A 16,742-nucleotide genomic window follows, 5' to 3' on the forward strand; every position below is an offset into this window, starting at 1 on the left:
TTTGGTTTCCAGATTTAAATTCATTTTTACTCACAGCATTTACTTCTAGAAATGTTGTTGATCCAGTGGGTGGGGACTGATGATTTCTCATTAATAGCTCGTTGTTCTTTTCCGCCACAAAAAGACAGGCGATAAGTTCAGAATATCTCGCAAATCCACGCACTCTATATTGTTGCTGTAAAGTTATATTTGATGCGTGAAACGTGGAAAATATTTTTTCAAGCATTTCTGATTCCGTAACCTCATGTCCACAAAATTTTAATTGCGAGATTATTCGATACATCGCCAAATTGTAATCACTAACCTTCTTGAAATCTTGGAATCTTAACATATTTCATTCATCACGGGCGGTCGGAAGTATAACTTCCCTTATATGTTCGAATCTTTCTTTCAATCCTTTCCACAGAGCCATGGGATCTTTTTCGATGAGATATTAACATTTTAAACCTTCATCGAGATGTCGACGCAAAAATATTATAACTTTTGCTTTTTCTTGTGATGAAGATATACCATTTTCTTTAATGGTCTCGCTTAGACCCAATGACTCAAGATGCATTTCTACATCGAGAGTCCATGGCATATAATTTTTTTCCCGTGATGTCGAGCGCAACAAATTCGAGCTTTGTCAAATTTGACATGGTGGTACTAAAAAAAATTACGATGCATTTTATTAGTTAATGAATATTGCAATACAAAGTAATGGATAAACAACAAGTACAAGCATTCGTAAAAATAAAGAAAACACACGAGAAGGATATTCTCCAATAAACACAAGACTCATGAGTATGATAAACAAAATAATTAAAAATAACCTTGAGAAAGCCATCTTCTTTTTTCTTCGAAAAATTTGATGAAGAATAATTTTTAGAAAAGAAGAGAAAGTTGGAGTGATTGAATGTGTTTATGAGATCATATTTAAAGGGCAAAAACTAGCCGTTTTGTTACCGTTTATGACCGTTGGTGTACAAAAAATAAATGTATGTATTTGTATAATTTTATGGTAATAATATGATGTATATTGTAACTTCTCGCTCATTTTAAAAAGTGCGGAAATATTTTTTTATATAAAGCTCGTAGTTTTGAAATAACATTTAAAAATGATCGTAATTATTTGACAGTAAAAACAATGCAGTTTAAATTAACCAAACTCATCCTAAAATCATGCGTAAACATAAACGAGTAAAAATCTTAAAATCATCAACGTATAAAAATATTCATCTCCTCTCAATATCATAAATCGTAACGCGAAAAACATGTGGTCCTCGGGTATTGTCACCCCACCAAATCTGCCCACTCAGAGTTCGGCACCTCCAGTCTCCTCACCATCAAGCTCACTTGCATCACACACGCCTAGTGAGTCTAAAGACTCAACACACCTGTACCAGGAATAACAAGTACATATACATAGCACACAGCAGTGAAAAATATCATACTCAATATATCTTTCATGAACTTAAAAGCATGTCATCTCATGTCATCATATTTGTAAACGTGTCGTGTAAAATCATATCGTGTCAAATCATGTCATCTCATATCATCATATACGTGTCAAAACATGTCATCTCATGTTATCATATGCGTAAACGTGTCGTGTAAAATCATATCGTGTCAAATCATGTCATCATATACGTATACATTTTCTTTTTAATTGAATTCAGTTCATTAGCTGTGACTTTCGTATCATCATGTCATCATGTCAGTCGATGGATCCATCTACATATAACCACAGTACTGGGCGGCGGAGACACCAGCGACACTCTCACCCGTCAACTGGGCCTTGGCCTATCATATCATCATATCATGTCAATGGAAATACGATCGTCGGGCTCCCTCTGGGGCCTTCTCCCGTAAACGGGCTCCCTCTGGGGCCTTTTCCCTCACGATATCTCCAATCATATCATCATGTCATCGTGTCATCGTGTTAGTCACAACTAAATCACTTCCTTCAAAACGTGTCATCATATTCATCACTTAATAAAATCATGCATATACGTAATTTTTTTTCTTTTAAACCAAGCATGCACCGTATTTATCATAATTGCGTAAAAATCGTAAACATGATGCATAATCATTTAAAAACATGATAGAAATGTGCTCAGGGCGCTGCTAGGACCAAAATCTCACCCCGGGTGCAAAATGACCATTTTGCCCCAGGAAACCCAAAAATTACCGTTTTACCCCTAGACGTAAAATTTCACCTTTTTGACATTTTCTTAATTCCATTGACTCTAACATGTCCCAAATAATTACTTAAGCCTACACGAATTTTTCCATATTTTTATTTAGCTTAAATCGATGACTATTAAATTAATCTTTAACTATAACATATTAATTCGTTTTAAATCCCGAATTAAACCAAACCTTAGCATAAAATTTCCAATTTAAAAACTTAGACTTCTGATAATTATTTGAGCTTAAATATAATTTCCCATCATTTTATTAAGCCTAAATCTAGGCGTTTCAATTAATTCCTTAATTAATATTTCGTGTGGCGATTAAATCCTGGATAATTCCAAAACTCATTATTTTGATCCGAAACTTACCAAACTCCTTAAAAATGTCCCAAAACATATTTAAAAGCATCCCTAGACGTAAACTCGAGCCTATTTTATAACTTAACCAAATTGTTTTAAAACTTGGACCGGGGTTCTGGTTTTTAACTCGAATCGACTCGAAACTTAACCGAATCCTTCCCAACTTGTTACCATATCTTAAAAACACTTAAAAGATCCTAAAATTTAATATCATGCCTATGATCTCACGGCTGATTATTCCAGAAAACACTATTATTATCGGCCCTCCCTTAATTGGCACCTTATTTCCCTCATCTTCCCATAATCATGTTTCTTACCTACCACCAGCTGTTCTAGCCCCGAACCAAGACCTCTAGGACCTTGACCAGACCTTTAAAAACCTACCAGAACCAAGCAACTCGTCCCATGCACCCTGCTCCCTTCTATGAACCGAGACTCATCAATAGCTCCTACCTCGGCTCACCCCTCTTCCCTTGGCTCGAGCGATCTTTCCGTCAACTCTAGCACGGTTTGAGCCATTACAGACCCCAACTCAGACCCACCAGGGTCTGGTCCAGGGCTGGAGAAGGCCCTCACGCGGCCAGAACATGGAAAACACGATCGAACACTCCACCTCGCACAAACCACCAAATCTGATCGGTCCTCGCAACCTTGCTGATCTCGACCCGGCTGCACACACCAGCACCTAAACCTCAACAACCAAGATCTGTACAGCCCCTTGCCATCCTAATACAGCAGCCCCTTGCACCATAATTCAGAAAGCGTGAGTAATATTAAAAGAAATGCATGCCATGAACAAAAACCGAAGATCCTCCATGCTCTCGGTTAAATCGAGAATAATTCATGCATAATACATACACATCAGATATATATAACGTGAATGATGCAGCAACAAAAGTACATGGCGTGCCTTGATGTATTAGACGCGAGGAGATCGAAGAACGAGCGCCGGAAGGATTTCTTTTGCAAACACAAGAAGTAACCGAGGGACTTTCAGCTGTGGGAGGATAAAAATGATGGAACCTTGAGAATAATGAGGAAATACAGAGGGTGTCGGTTGGTGGATAGGATAATTGGTGTAGGGTAGGTTTAGGTTTAATTAAAATATGTACGAATGAGCCTCAATTAAAATAAAAAGGGTTTTAAGCTCAATAAGCTTAAAAGTTGGCCCATTAATTCCAAACACACTCCCGAAAAATATTTCGTGTTAAAAAGTTTTTGAAATTATTAGTCGAACCCTCAAAAAGTCCCCCGATTTGATAAATTTTACGTACCGTTAAAAATTAAAATCATGCGGGTAAAAATACCCCATAAATCCCAATTCTTATAAAAAAAAACTTTTAAAACACCTTATATTAATTAATAAAAATTAATCATGTAATAAAATAATTTTTCCTGAAAATTCTCCGGTCTTCGTTCCTCGTTCGAGCGCGAAATGAAACTTAAAAATCTTTAATGAACGAACCTTTAAAATTTCATGAATTATATCCTATCATGCAACAATAATGCATAAAATGCATAAAAATAATTAAACACAATTTAATAAAATAAAAATATATTTTATGCTTTAAAAGAATTTAATAAAATACCAAAGAATATAATAATTTACATGTATGTGGTTCACGTGGACTTTTCGATTTTCGGGACGTTACATATATAATATTAGTCATGTTTAAATAATTATGTATATCATATCACATTATTATAATGAGGTGTCATAAGTTATTTTGTTTAAAAACCTTATAGGCTTTTATACTTGTCGTATCCCTTACCGGGAGTGTGGGATGTCGTCTTAACATCCTCCCAGGATTTATAACAAGTTTTTGAAAAAATTATTATTATTATTTCTAATTTTTATTAAATAATAACATTATATTATATATTAAATATATACACAATAAATAAATAACAGTAAAATAAATATTATTATTTTTGTTATCTTTTTCTTCTGTTTGGAGCTTGGAAAAGTATTGAGGACTTTTAGAGCTTCGTGCTGATAACGTGTTGTGAAAAAGTAAAAATTTATGGTAAAAAATAAAAATCTCAAACTCTCAAAATTATCAAACTACACACTTTATAATATTTTTCTCTCAACTCAATTGTGATTTTCTTCACAAATGAGAGATCTATTTATAGAAAATCTTTACAAATAATCCAAAAATAAATTCATCATTACCTACATCATCACACACTAATTTTCAATATTTAAAACTCTTATTTTCAACATTCAAATATTCAACATTCAAATATTCAATACACACATTTTAAATATCATTTTTCAACAAGTGGCATGATTAAACGAATTATGTTAATTGTAGTAACTTTTTTCTTTCGACTCCTCTTTGGAGGTTTGTGCCCCGCCAGAACATTATTGGCCAGAAGCATTGACATTTATTCTACCTCTATTACGTGCGTTCGAGGCTCATGAGTTTCCTTGAATACAATATGACCATGTTGTTGGCCTTTAATTCATTCAACCATGTCTTGAACAATTTTTTTTTTTTTTGCAATATCTTCGATCGAAGGCTCCTCGAAGTCTGGTTGAATATGATCCTTTTCCTTTCTCAGAGTTTCTTCGTGTCTTTGGCAGCATTTTCTGGTCTCACCAGATGTGCCAATTTTGTTTGCACAAAATTTGTATAGACGTGGGCATGCCACGTCCGATCACACCAAATTGATTGACAAACGTAAAAAATAATTGATTGACAAACGTAAAAAATATAACTTCTAAAAGTCAAAACGATAGTGAATACCACCTAATTTGTTCATTATTTATGATCTTTTAAGCTAATATGCACCGAAAACAATGTAAAAATTGAAAATGAAGCTGGAAATTGCATGGAAAACCTAACATGATTTATGTGCATAAAAAATCAAGGAAAATCCTAATAAACATGAAATTTATAACAAACATTGCTGGAAAACGAGAAATAATTGCTTAATTCCTAAAGAAATTTGATCAGCGTAATTTTACACTTATATTTTTGATATTTTGAGTTAGATCTACGCTAGTTTTTAGGCAGAATTATGTGTTTCGTATTCGATATTGTGTCGTGTAGGAATTTAGATGATGTGAAATTTTTAGGTACAAAAAGAGGTAGAATTGAACAAGAACAAAATGAAGGGCAAATGAGAAAGGAATTTTATTCGAGAGATATGAGTCATCTCCTACCTTCAGTTGCCTGATGTTGTAAGAAGATGAAATTGCGAGAGACAAGCGCCAAACATTCACACGAAGAAGGACGAAGCGTTATCCAGGAACGGAAAGCATCATCTACCTTCGTTTGTATTTCTCTCTCTCTTGACCTTTGAATGATATTCAAGAACATATTTTGTATTTGTTTTTATTCCGTTATGAACTAAATTTGCCGTCTAGAGGGACGACGTAGCTTGACTTGAAACTAAATATTTTATTAACATATTTGAGTTCTTCGTTCATTTTATTTTTGTTTTCTTGCATTGATTTCATTCAATAAGTTGATTACTAATTGAATTGTTATATTTGTTTGAAATCTAGCACTGATGATAAGAGATTTTGAATATGACCATAAGAAAATACATCATGATGTTTGTAGAGTTCGGAATGCATGTAACTTCATTCAAATCATTTCACAAATTATTGTGTTGTTTATGTTATTTGATATTTCATTTATAATAAAAATATTGAAAGGAGAGTAACAAAGATTGAGAAAATACATCATGATGTTGTTTATGTTCTATCAATATCTAGATCACTTTGGAAGGGGAGTAACAAAGATTGAGAATTTTTTATTAATAAAATAGAAGAATTTATTATCTAGATATTGATAGAAATTAAACATAGTGGATAGTCAATGAAATCAAACCTATAAAATTTGTCTCTCACTTATTTTTCCTTATAAATCTTGTCCATCGTTGATTAATTATTACAATATTTATTTTACATTACCAATCTCATATTTGATTTTCTAAATATAGTTGAGATTTATTAATTTCAATACTTAGTGTAATATTAAATTATCCATTTTCTATTGGACGATATTTATACTTATTCAAGTACTAAAAACTTGACACCATACACTTACAATAAGAAATCACACAACAAATTTACCATAAATCTAAAAGAAAATACTAGAAATAAAGAAATTAGAGCAATGAAATTAACAAGGCAAAAACTTGTGTTAGACGGTCTCATGGTCGTATTTTATGAGACGGATCTCTTATTTGGGTCATCCATGAAAAAGTATTACTTTTTATGCTAAGAGTATTACTTTTTATTGTGAATATCGGTAGGATGGAACCGTCTCACAGATAAAAATTTGTAAGATCGTTTCACAAGAGACCTACTCAATTAACAAATAAGAGATTTGCTGTTGGAGCAATTTTTTTAGTGATGTTTGTCGTGTCTTTCTTTTTTGCAGATCTACTTTTTTTTTTTTTTTTTTTTTTTTTATGTATGCCGTCACAGTTTCTCCCACTCCCTAGTCCAACTTCCTACGTTCTTAACCCATGATTTTAGCAGTTTGATTATATATGTGCTTTAGACCCATTCAAATCCTTTTGAATAACTCATGGACTTTTCACCTTCTTGCTCTTGGGCTTGAGCTATTTTATTGGACTTAACATAATTTTAGCACAAACAATATGTAAAATAACAAAAAAATTGACATATAATTTTGTAAAATGGTAAAATTGTCATGCTGTGATGTAACATAAATATATTATTTTCAAGACATATCCAAAAATCATATTTATTTTTTTAAAAAAAAATTCGGTGAGGTCGAGCATCGTATCTATGGTGAGAAAAATACCCACAAAGTAGGAACTCATTAAATTTTGTAATCAGGTCTCAAACATTATGTGGATTTTGAGTGTCAGGGAAGACTTCTCAAATTCACATCTATAACTAAGTGAATGATTTTTAAGAGTTAAAAATGGAAATGGAAAAATTCAATGTCAAGCAGATTCTTGATCCACAAATCGAACTCGATTTAATCACCCGGTGTTCATTTGGAATAAGAATATTTTAAGAACAGTTATGCCTTGCTATGCTTCCACCACCATATAGTTCGATCAAATTGGAAAATCATTTTTGTAAAACGACCAAGTATCACAATGGTCTATTACTCCCTTATATAGTATTTTTGTTTTTGTATGTAAACATATCATAAAACCAAGTATATGTGAAAGTGGTCGATCATGTCCATATTTACTATTTAGAACAAGAGCAGGTCTCTTGTGAAATGGTCCTACGAATTTTTATCTGTGAGACGGGTCATCTCTACCGATATTCACAATAAAAAGAAATACTCTTAGCGTAAAAAGTGAATATTTTTTCATAGATGACCCAAATAAGATATCTGTCTCAAAAAATACGACTTGTGAGATCGTCTCACACAAATTTTTACCTTAGAATAAAAGGTAATATTTTTGGGATTAAAAGTAATTTTTTCATCAATAGTGTTATATAGATAATTCGTGTAATAAAATTAATACCTGAGTCGATCTCGTATGAATTCTTAAATTTGACTTGGCCAAATTTAATCCCAGGCAAAACACAATAAATTACTCTAATATATATATATATATATATAATATTTTAAAAAAATCAAAGATGATAATTGTAAAAATATTAAATTTTCCAAGGAAGGTCCACAAAAAATAAAAACTTGTGGCTGAGGAAAATAGGCACATACTGACGTGGCGCCCACATCCATTTAAATCCCCCGTCTTGATTGAATTTGATCAGAAAGATATCAAAATCCTCCCACTGAACATTGCCAACGAAGCCTTTTTTTCCCCTCGAATTTTTGTCTTCACGTCTCCGAGTAAGATTTCATCACTCTCTCAGCTGCAAAACGACGTCGTCTGTCCGCAGCCGTCGAGGAGAAAGAAGCGGAGGCAGATGAAGGAGGCGAAGGAGCCGGAGTTAAAGCTGTTCGGCCGGAAAATCGTGCTGCCGGAGAACGGGGGCGATGCCACCGGGGAGGAATATTCCGATGAAGATAAGAGCAAGCGGGTCGATTGCGAAGAGGTATAGGGTTTAGAATTCTTCTTCACTCGCAGTTGCTGTGTGATGTGTTTGTGTGTATTGGGATTGAGCGATCGGTTTGTATTGTGTGTTGGATTTTGCTGGAAAGATTGTTCCTTTTCCAGCAGAAAAAAATTGGGTTTTAATGGTGTTTGCTGCATTAATTTGTTTAGTTTTGATTTGGAGTTGGAAGATTGATTTAATACCTTTTTTCTCTTCTTTCCAAGTTCAGTTCACTCGTCATATTTTGTTATCACCGATAATGTTAGTGATTCCATTTTTTTCCTTCTCTTGGAAATATTTAGCTTTTTTTCACCTTTGAATCATTCTTCTTCTGATAAGAATTCCAGAAAGTTCTGTGGTCTCAAATTCCCTGAATTTCTGCGTTTTTCCACTTTCAAAAATTGGGTGAGTGATATTCCTTTTCGTTATAAAATCTAAATAAATTTGTCATCAAACTATTTCTTTTATTGGATGGAATTTTGTTATATTTCTAAAATAGCTCTGGTGGGGATTTTGTTCACGGAATCTGTAACTTTCTTGATAATTTGTATTCGCCACTCTTGAGAATGTTTCATGCAATTTTCAGGAGCGATCGTCAGGGGAAATCTCTGAGACTAAGTTCGAAGAGGACCAAACTTCAGACGCAGAGGAAGAATCTCGGAATCTTATTCCGGTGTCTGAGACAGATGACAATCCGAAAACTCCCTCAATCGACGAAGATTTCGTGTCGACGAATCATCCCAAGACTGACGACGGGCAGATCGATGAAACGAATACGCAGGAGAAGACTATGAAGAAGCCTGACAAGATCCTGCCGTGCCCGCGTTGCAATAGCATGGACACTAAATTCTGTTACTACAACAACTACAATGTTAGCCAACCTCGTCACTTTTGCAAGAGCTGTCAGAGGTACTGGACCGCTGGAGGGACGATGAGGAACCTTCCGGTGGGGGCTGGTAGAAGGAAGAACAAGAATTCAGCCTCAAATTTTCGCCACCTGACGATTTCTGAAGCCCTCTATTCATCTGTGATTGATGGTTATAATGGATTTCATCAGAAGACATTTAAACCGAATGGTGCGGTGCTGTCCTTTGGTCCTGAATCGCCGTTGTCTAAATCCATGGCTTCTGGTTTGAAAATTGAGGATAAAAGCATGCCAAAATCAAATCGAGGATCGGTTTCTTGTGGAAATGGTGATAGTGCTGATGATCCATCTATTGGATCCTCTGTCAAAACTTCAGGTTCAGTGGCAAATGGAGGCGAAAACGGATTGCAACAACACCCGCTGATGCTAAATATTAACCATTTTCAATCTCCTCTTCCATGTATTCCAGGGTTCCCATGGCAGTTGTCCTGGAATCCAGCAGTTCCGCTACCAACCATTTTCACACATCCCGGATTTCCGATGCCTTTCTATCCTTCACCGTATTTGAACTATGGGGCGCCGCCTAATTCTTGGAACTTTCCATGTATTTCGGTGCAACCTCCTACCGTGAATCAAAACACACCAAGTTGTAGCCCGAGTTCGCCTCTTGGCAAGCATTCAAGAAACGGGGAATTACTTAATCCAAGCAGTTCAGAGATTGAACACAATTTTAGACAGAAGAACTCAGATAGCTCAATTGTGGTACCGAAAACGTTGAGGATCGATGATCCTGAGGAAGCTGCAAAGAGTTCTATATGGGCAACATTGGGAATCAAGTATGACTCCACAAGTAGGAAAGGTCTTTTTAAGGCCTTGCAACCAAAGTGTGACCCGAAGGCGACTATGGCTAACGCCTCGCCGGTGTTAATGCAAGCCAATCCGGCAGCATTGTCTCGGTCCATCAATTTTCAAGAGAGTGTCTGAATTGTTTTTATCAGGCATCGAAACGTATCGAATCTGCTCCTTCGATTCGATATTATCCGATGAATTAGTCGATCCCGTGATGGATTTTGTGAACTCCCAATGTTTTTACCTTTGAAGGGTGTGTTTTTTGTTTGTTTTCCATGTACATATTATCTGTAGAATACTTTTGACCTCAAGGGAAGAGTGAGCCAAGGATGTACAAAGCTTTCGATTTTGTACAATATTAACTGTTTGAAATAATCTTAAAGTAGCAGCTTCACCTTTTCAAACTTGCCTTTTTTAAATATTTTTTTTATTAAAAATATTAATATAATCGATGTTTGTTGTCACTTATATATGTAAATAAATTTTTTTGTTAAATAATTATTTGCAAAGTTTATGAATTTTTATTATAATATTTTTATTCAGGAATTATACACTCATGTAAAAATTCAAAAATTATTTTAATAGTTCTAACATTTTTGAAAAATTGATAAGATGTGATAGTAATCGGTGAACTATGAATTTATTAAACTAGATTTTTGTGATATTTTTAATTAAGTAAAAATTGAGTATTTTTATAATTTGTTAATTACTCCATACCCCTAGACATTAATAATCTAGTGTAGATTAGAGACTTCACTCAAAAGAGCTCACTTTCCTAAGGTTTCAAACATGAGTTTTCGGAAGGTGTTGATTGAAGGAAGAAAGCTCGTAAAAATGTAACATTTTACTATTCGAGTAAGTGTATCATGAGACGGTTTCACGGATCTTTATTTGTGATATGATCAATTTTGTTCATATTTAAAAAAAAGTAACAGTTATGACATAAAAAGTAATATTTTTTCATGAATGTCTCAAATAAATACTTTTATCACAAAATTAACATGTGAGATCGTCTCATAAGTGTTTTTGTGTTAATAATTAAATGGTCAGATACATAATAGTAATTATGATATCGTGGTATAATAATTAATATATATATATATATATTATCTTTTAAAAAATTATTATAATAAGTTATAAACGAATATTTAAAAAATTAATTCTAAAATTTTGAATATTATTAATTCAATATAGCTTCTGATTTTTTTACAGTAGATTTATTTAAATTAAAAAATCAATAGTTTTTTTTTGTGAAGGACTAGTAAATGAGGCGGACTTTCTATGTCACATTTATGTTTCGGCAATTAATTAATGGGTCGTGTAGCTTTCTTATCAAAACCAAAACGTTGCCAAAATGTCTTAAATATCTTACTTTATGGGCAATATTTTAATGTCCACTTTGGTAAATATAATATAATGTGAAACTTTTTAAATTTTTTCGGAAAGGAACTTTTTAAAATGGATTAGTGAGAAATTTCAAGCTATCTTCAAGGAGTAGTAGGTTTTTTGTTATACTATCTCACGAATGTTTATCTGTGAGACGAGTCAATTCTACCAATATTCACAATAAAAAGTAATACTATTAGCATAAAAAATAATATTTTTAATGGATGACTCAAATAAGATATATGTATCATAAAATACGACTCGTGAGACCGTCTCACAAAAAATAGTTTTTTGCACTCAACGTTCATTAATTTATCGAGATACAATTTTTTGAAAGAAATATTATTAATAAATATGACTGAAGAAACAATTTATATTTATATTTTGTTTAAGAATAATATTAATTTTGAATTTTTATCATGCATGTAAAAAAGTTTTATTTGTAAGATGCTATATGATTTAAAATTAGTCACTCACTTTTTATTGTTTTTTTAGTATATATGAGTGCAATAATTATTTTTATTGTTCAAAAAACTGTTATATAATTTAAAATATTTGATTTGCGCTGTTATCATCAGTTAAATTTAATTTTAATACTTGCATCGATGCAATAACAAAAAACTAAAACAAACAGAAGCGAAGACGTATCATTTATAATTTATAGAACTAAATCTGAATATAATAATTGAAAAATAAAATCTTATAAAAAGCACTGAATTTTAATATATTAGATTATAAATAGATTTATATCATATATCCCATAGTATAAAATGTCCCTATTTGGGGTTCTTTTCATATTAAGTTTTAGAAGATAGCTTAAATATGTGGTACACAATTGAATAGAAACTGAGATATTTTCATGTGTTTGAGCAATTTCAAACCACATTTTGTGAATAAGATGAGTTGCATTCGGGTCCCCCAAATTCCATATGCCCAATATCAATTTAATGCTTTTGGCTTTTTCATTTTTAGTTCCCATTTTCCTTTTCCCCTTTTCCATTAAGAGTATCACATTATATTTAGCAAGGTGGACCCAAAATTTGACTTAAAGATTACACTGTAATATTGATATATAAAATAAATAAAGAAAAAAAAAAGAAAACAAACCAAAATAGGAATTGAACCTAATGTTTAAAAAATAAAGACTCTATTCGTTGAGCCACATATAACGTGCATCAAAATTTTAACATTTTATTAATATATATTTATTAAAATAGACCATGATACCAAAAGTTGATTACTCTAGGTGTCTCAAACTTAATAGTATAGATATGTATGTACAGGGACGTAGCCAGAAAATATTTTGATCATGGGCTGAATGAATCGATAAACAACATTAAATAATATCAAATAAAAATTAGGCTAAAAAACCCTCAGGAAATGGGCTATGAAAAAAACTCTCTGGAAATGAGCTAAAAATTAGGTTAAAAATTGGGCTAAAAATTAAAAATACAAGGCTAAAATAAAAAAAAAAAAAAAAAACTCAATCCATATTCCTAATTTGGCCAAAAAATGTAGTCTGGGCTGGAGCCCACCCCAGCTTTTAGGGTGGCTCCGTCCCTATGTATGTATGTATGTATGTGTATGTGTTAGCCATGAAATGAGATGTACCTAAATGTCTAAATCCAAACTCTTTTGGAGGGATGAAAAACAGTTGGGTTAGGGGGTTGTGACTACTTTGTAGCCACATACTGAAAAATATCAGCGGAGGAAACCTACAAATGTCATGTGCATCAAGGAGTAGCAACCACAAAATATTTTCTGCATGATGATGCTATTTAATGAAGATATGTTAATGTTAAAAATATAAATAAGTTATTTTTTGTTGGGGGATTAGTTCGGTTTTTGACTTTTTCGTATCAGTGGTGATGTGACGTTAACATGTAATAATAATCGATGTCACGCTGACACGTAACAATATTATGAAATCATGTTAGTAATGCCATCAGGGACGGATCTAGAAATGAAGTTGAGGTGGGCTGGAACTTAATATAATAAGTTATTTTATTTATATACATACATATATATATATATCAAATATGAGATATTAATATGAAAATAGTTAACAAAATGATCTTGGTATTTTTTTAAAAAAAAAAAACTATTGTTCTTAGCATATTCGAAATAGGATTGTGATATCTTTTAAAAAAATAGGACTGTGATATCTTTTAAAAAAATTAGACTATGCTTAAATCTCTATATATATTTACCAAAAAAAATTAGAATTAGCTCGAATCTCTATAACTCCTTGTAAAAAAAATTAGGTTGGGCCACAGCCTAGGACGGACCAAGCATAGGTCCGTCCCTAATGTCATGATAGTACTACACCATGAAAATTAAAATTTGGCTAATTAAAAATCAAAATCAGAATAAGCATAATAGCACATGATAATGCTATCTATACATGTTCTATAATTGTATGTGTATATATATGTGTGTATGCGTGCGTTATAGATAATAGATATCAGTCATCATCATATCATGATATAACCATATAATTATTTTTTAAAAAAATCAATATTATATTTTTTTATAACTAAACAAATTTATTCCAGGGCCCTTCTCCCCAAAATTCATTTTTCTTTTCCGTCCCAAATTTCATTTACCGCATTAAATATGCACATGAATTAGGGGTGTTTATTGGTCGGTTTGGTTCTGTTTTATGCAAAAAAAAATTTGTTTTAGAAATATAAAATTTGATATCCGATTTTTTTCCTAATGTTTGGTTTTCTAACTAAACAATTTGGTTATTTAAGTTCCGTTTATTCAGTTTTGACCGTTATTTAAATCATTAATTAAAGAATATATTAAAATATAATATATTATATATTTAGTTAATTTTTTAGTTTTGAATATAAACTTCAAATGAATTAATTAAATAACAATCAACTACAAATTAATAAAAATGATTTTCAATTCATCAAATATCATTCCCTGAATTTATAATTTAAATAAAAGTAAAATTATTAATCTAATTAAATTTTGGGTTTTCGGTAGGCTCGGTTTTGACATATATAATCTATAATCGAACTATTTAAACTCAATTTTAACATTTATATCTGAATTAGAAAATTCAATTTACGGTTCGGTTTGGTTGGTTCGATTTTAGGTTTCTTCATTTTGAATTTATGTTTTTTCTGTTTAAACTGAAGTTTAACCCCTAGTTAGAACATAAATTATATCACAATTAGCCTGCAATCTAATAACTTTGGGAAAAAGTCATCCGATTCCTCTAACTTTGCATGTTTTCTCTTATAGACTTGTGACTAATCAATTTTGCGTGTTGGTCCGAAACTTTTAAATTTTAGTTATTTTGGTCCTATTTTTACCCGAGTGTCCAATTTTAGTCCGAAATTTTTTATAGGTTATAAAATTCAATGATATGGCAACAAATTTGGGGATTTTTTAATTTTCAGGAAAATAATCCTAATTGGAATCCCATCTAAAATTCCCACATGAAACCAAAAAAAAATCTAAAAATATTTTCTTGGATTTAAATATGTTTTTTTCAAAACCATCTGAAAAGTTTTGATGGAAAAGTAGGATTTAGGATTTAAAAAAATACCACTTAATGTTTAATGTTTGTATCAAATGGTCAATAGAAAAAATTTGAGATTGATTTCTTGGATTTAAGTTAGATTGATTATGAGAATATTATTTAGAATACATGGTCGATAGAAATATTTAAGTTACGATTTCAGATTTATAAAGAATCATTTGGGAGCTAGTGTTCATTATATTATAGATAGGAAAAAAATTAGTCATAATCATCGAGATTTAAGTTAGTTTAACAATATTAAGTTATAGCTTATTTTTATAGTTTTATATTGCTGCAAATGTCGGGTTACAAATAAATAATAATTGAGATCTAGTATTTACATTACCTGTGGAAAAAAAAACTTTCAAAGTTACCGCATCATGTTTCAATTTTTTTTATTTCATTTTCTAAAATCTTTCAAGTTCTTGAAGTTTTATTCCAAGTTTAATTTTGATTCATTAGTATTTGTTGATCATGTTCCTAGACATGATGCATTGAAATATGTTTTTTTTTTTAAACAAAATTTTAACTAAAATTAGATCAAGAAAACTTTTTATTTTAAAACTTTGTTCTAGAATGTAATTTTTAATTTCCTCCTTCGGCAATATTATCTTAGATCATTTGGATTTCTTATATTGAGATAATTCACCACCGTCAATTCACAAAAAAAAAAAAAAAAAAGGGAAATCCTAAAGATATTTTATAATAGTAATTGATATTTTTATATTCAACTTTTTTTTTCATAACAAGCAAAATATAAATTTTAAGTTTCGTGAACGAAACTTTTTCTAAGGATGGTAGAATGTGATATTAATGACTAAGTTTGCGATATGATAAAAAAAATGTATTTAAAAATTTCCTTTTATCTAATAGTAAAACAAAATTAGGCTTTCTAATTTCATTATTGGGCTAAATTTTGTTTCATTTATGTTACACAAAATAATGATTTATTTTTATAATAAATTCTACCTTCAAAGAAAACATATTATTTTTAAGTTAATTTATTATTTTAATTTTCCATTAATGAATTATTTTAATTTCAAAATTAATGTGAAAATATTAATATTTAAAATTGTAACTCATTTTTTAATTTCATTTCAATCATGAAATTAATTTTTCCTGTCAGATAATGATTAAGATATTATTCTTTCACTAAATAAAGTGAAAACTTTAAATTTATATCTTGATTCATCTCCTTCTAAATTACAGGAAAAATTATATTACATCTTGGGAAAATATATATTGGTTATGTTTTTCAAATCTATCTTTATTTTTATGTCAAATTATCAAAATAGATAATTGATTTCCCATGTGTTAAAATTATTGATTAATCTTCAAATCAATCTTTAAAACCTAACCGTGACTTACCAAATTCCTAGTCCTTCCCACAAACCCATGTTCTAGGCACATTTTTATACATTCAATAATAAATAAATTACAATCTTCATCCTTTCTTCTTAGCTTATAAAGAAAGCGTGTTTACAAATTGGTCCGTCTATTTAAAATGAAATTATTATTATTTAAAAGTTGTAACTCATTTTCCTAAATTCCTTTGAT

At 31.2% G+C, this 16,742-nt stretch overlaps 1 protein-coding gene and 1 long non-coding RNA gene across 2 annotated transcripts; one reads left to right on the forward strand and one right to left on the reverse strand.

Annotated features, from left to right (window-relative positions):
- Positions 1–1,166: 1,166 nt before the first annotated feature.
- On the reverse strand, positions 1,167–3,543 carry LOC142548177 (uncharacterized). Its single transcript, XR_012820930.1, has 2 exons — positions 3,445–3,543; positions 1,167–1,376 (listed from the first exon to the last, which is right to left on the reverse strand). It is a non-coding gene; the product is annotated as an uncharacterized LOC142548177 (long non-coding RNA).
- Positions 3,544–8,244: 4,701 nt separating this feature from the next.
- Positions 8,245–10,636, forward strand: LOC142549346 (cyclic dof factor 1-like). The gene is made up of 2 exons (XM_075658260.1): positions 8,245–8,547; positions 9,134–10,636. The coding sequence occupies exons 1-2, from the start codon at positions 8,419–8,421 to the stop codon at positions 10,394–10,396; spliced, it is 1,392 nt and encodes a 463-aa protein (XP_075514375.1). The 5' UTR covers positions 8,245–8,418; the 3' UTR covers positions 10,397–10,636.
- Positions 10,637–16,742: the final 6,106 nt, after the last annotated feature.

This window comes from Primulina tabacum, chromosome 6 (assembly GCF_025594145.1).
Source record: "Primulina tabacum isolate GXHZ01 chromosome 6, ASM2559414v2, whole genome shotgun sequence".
NCBI lineage: Eukaryota > Viridiplantae > Streptophyta > Magnoliopsida > Lamiales > Gesneriaceae > Primulina > Primulina tabacum.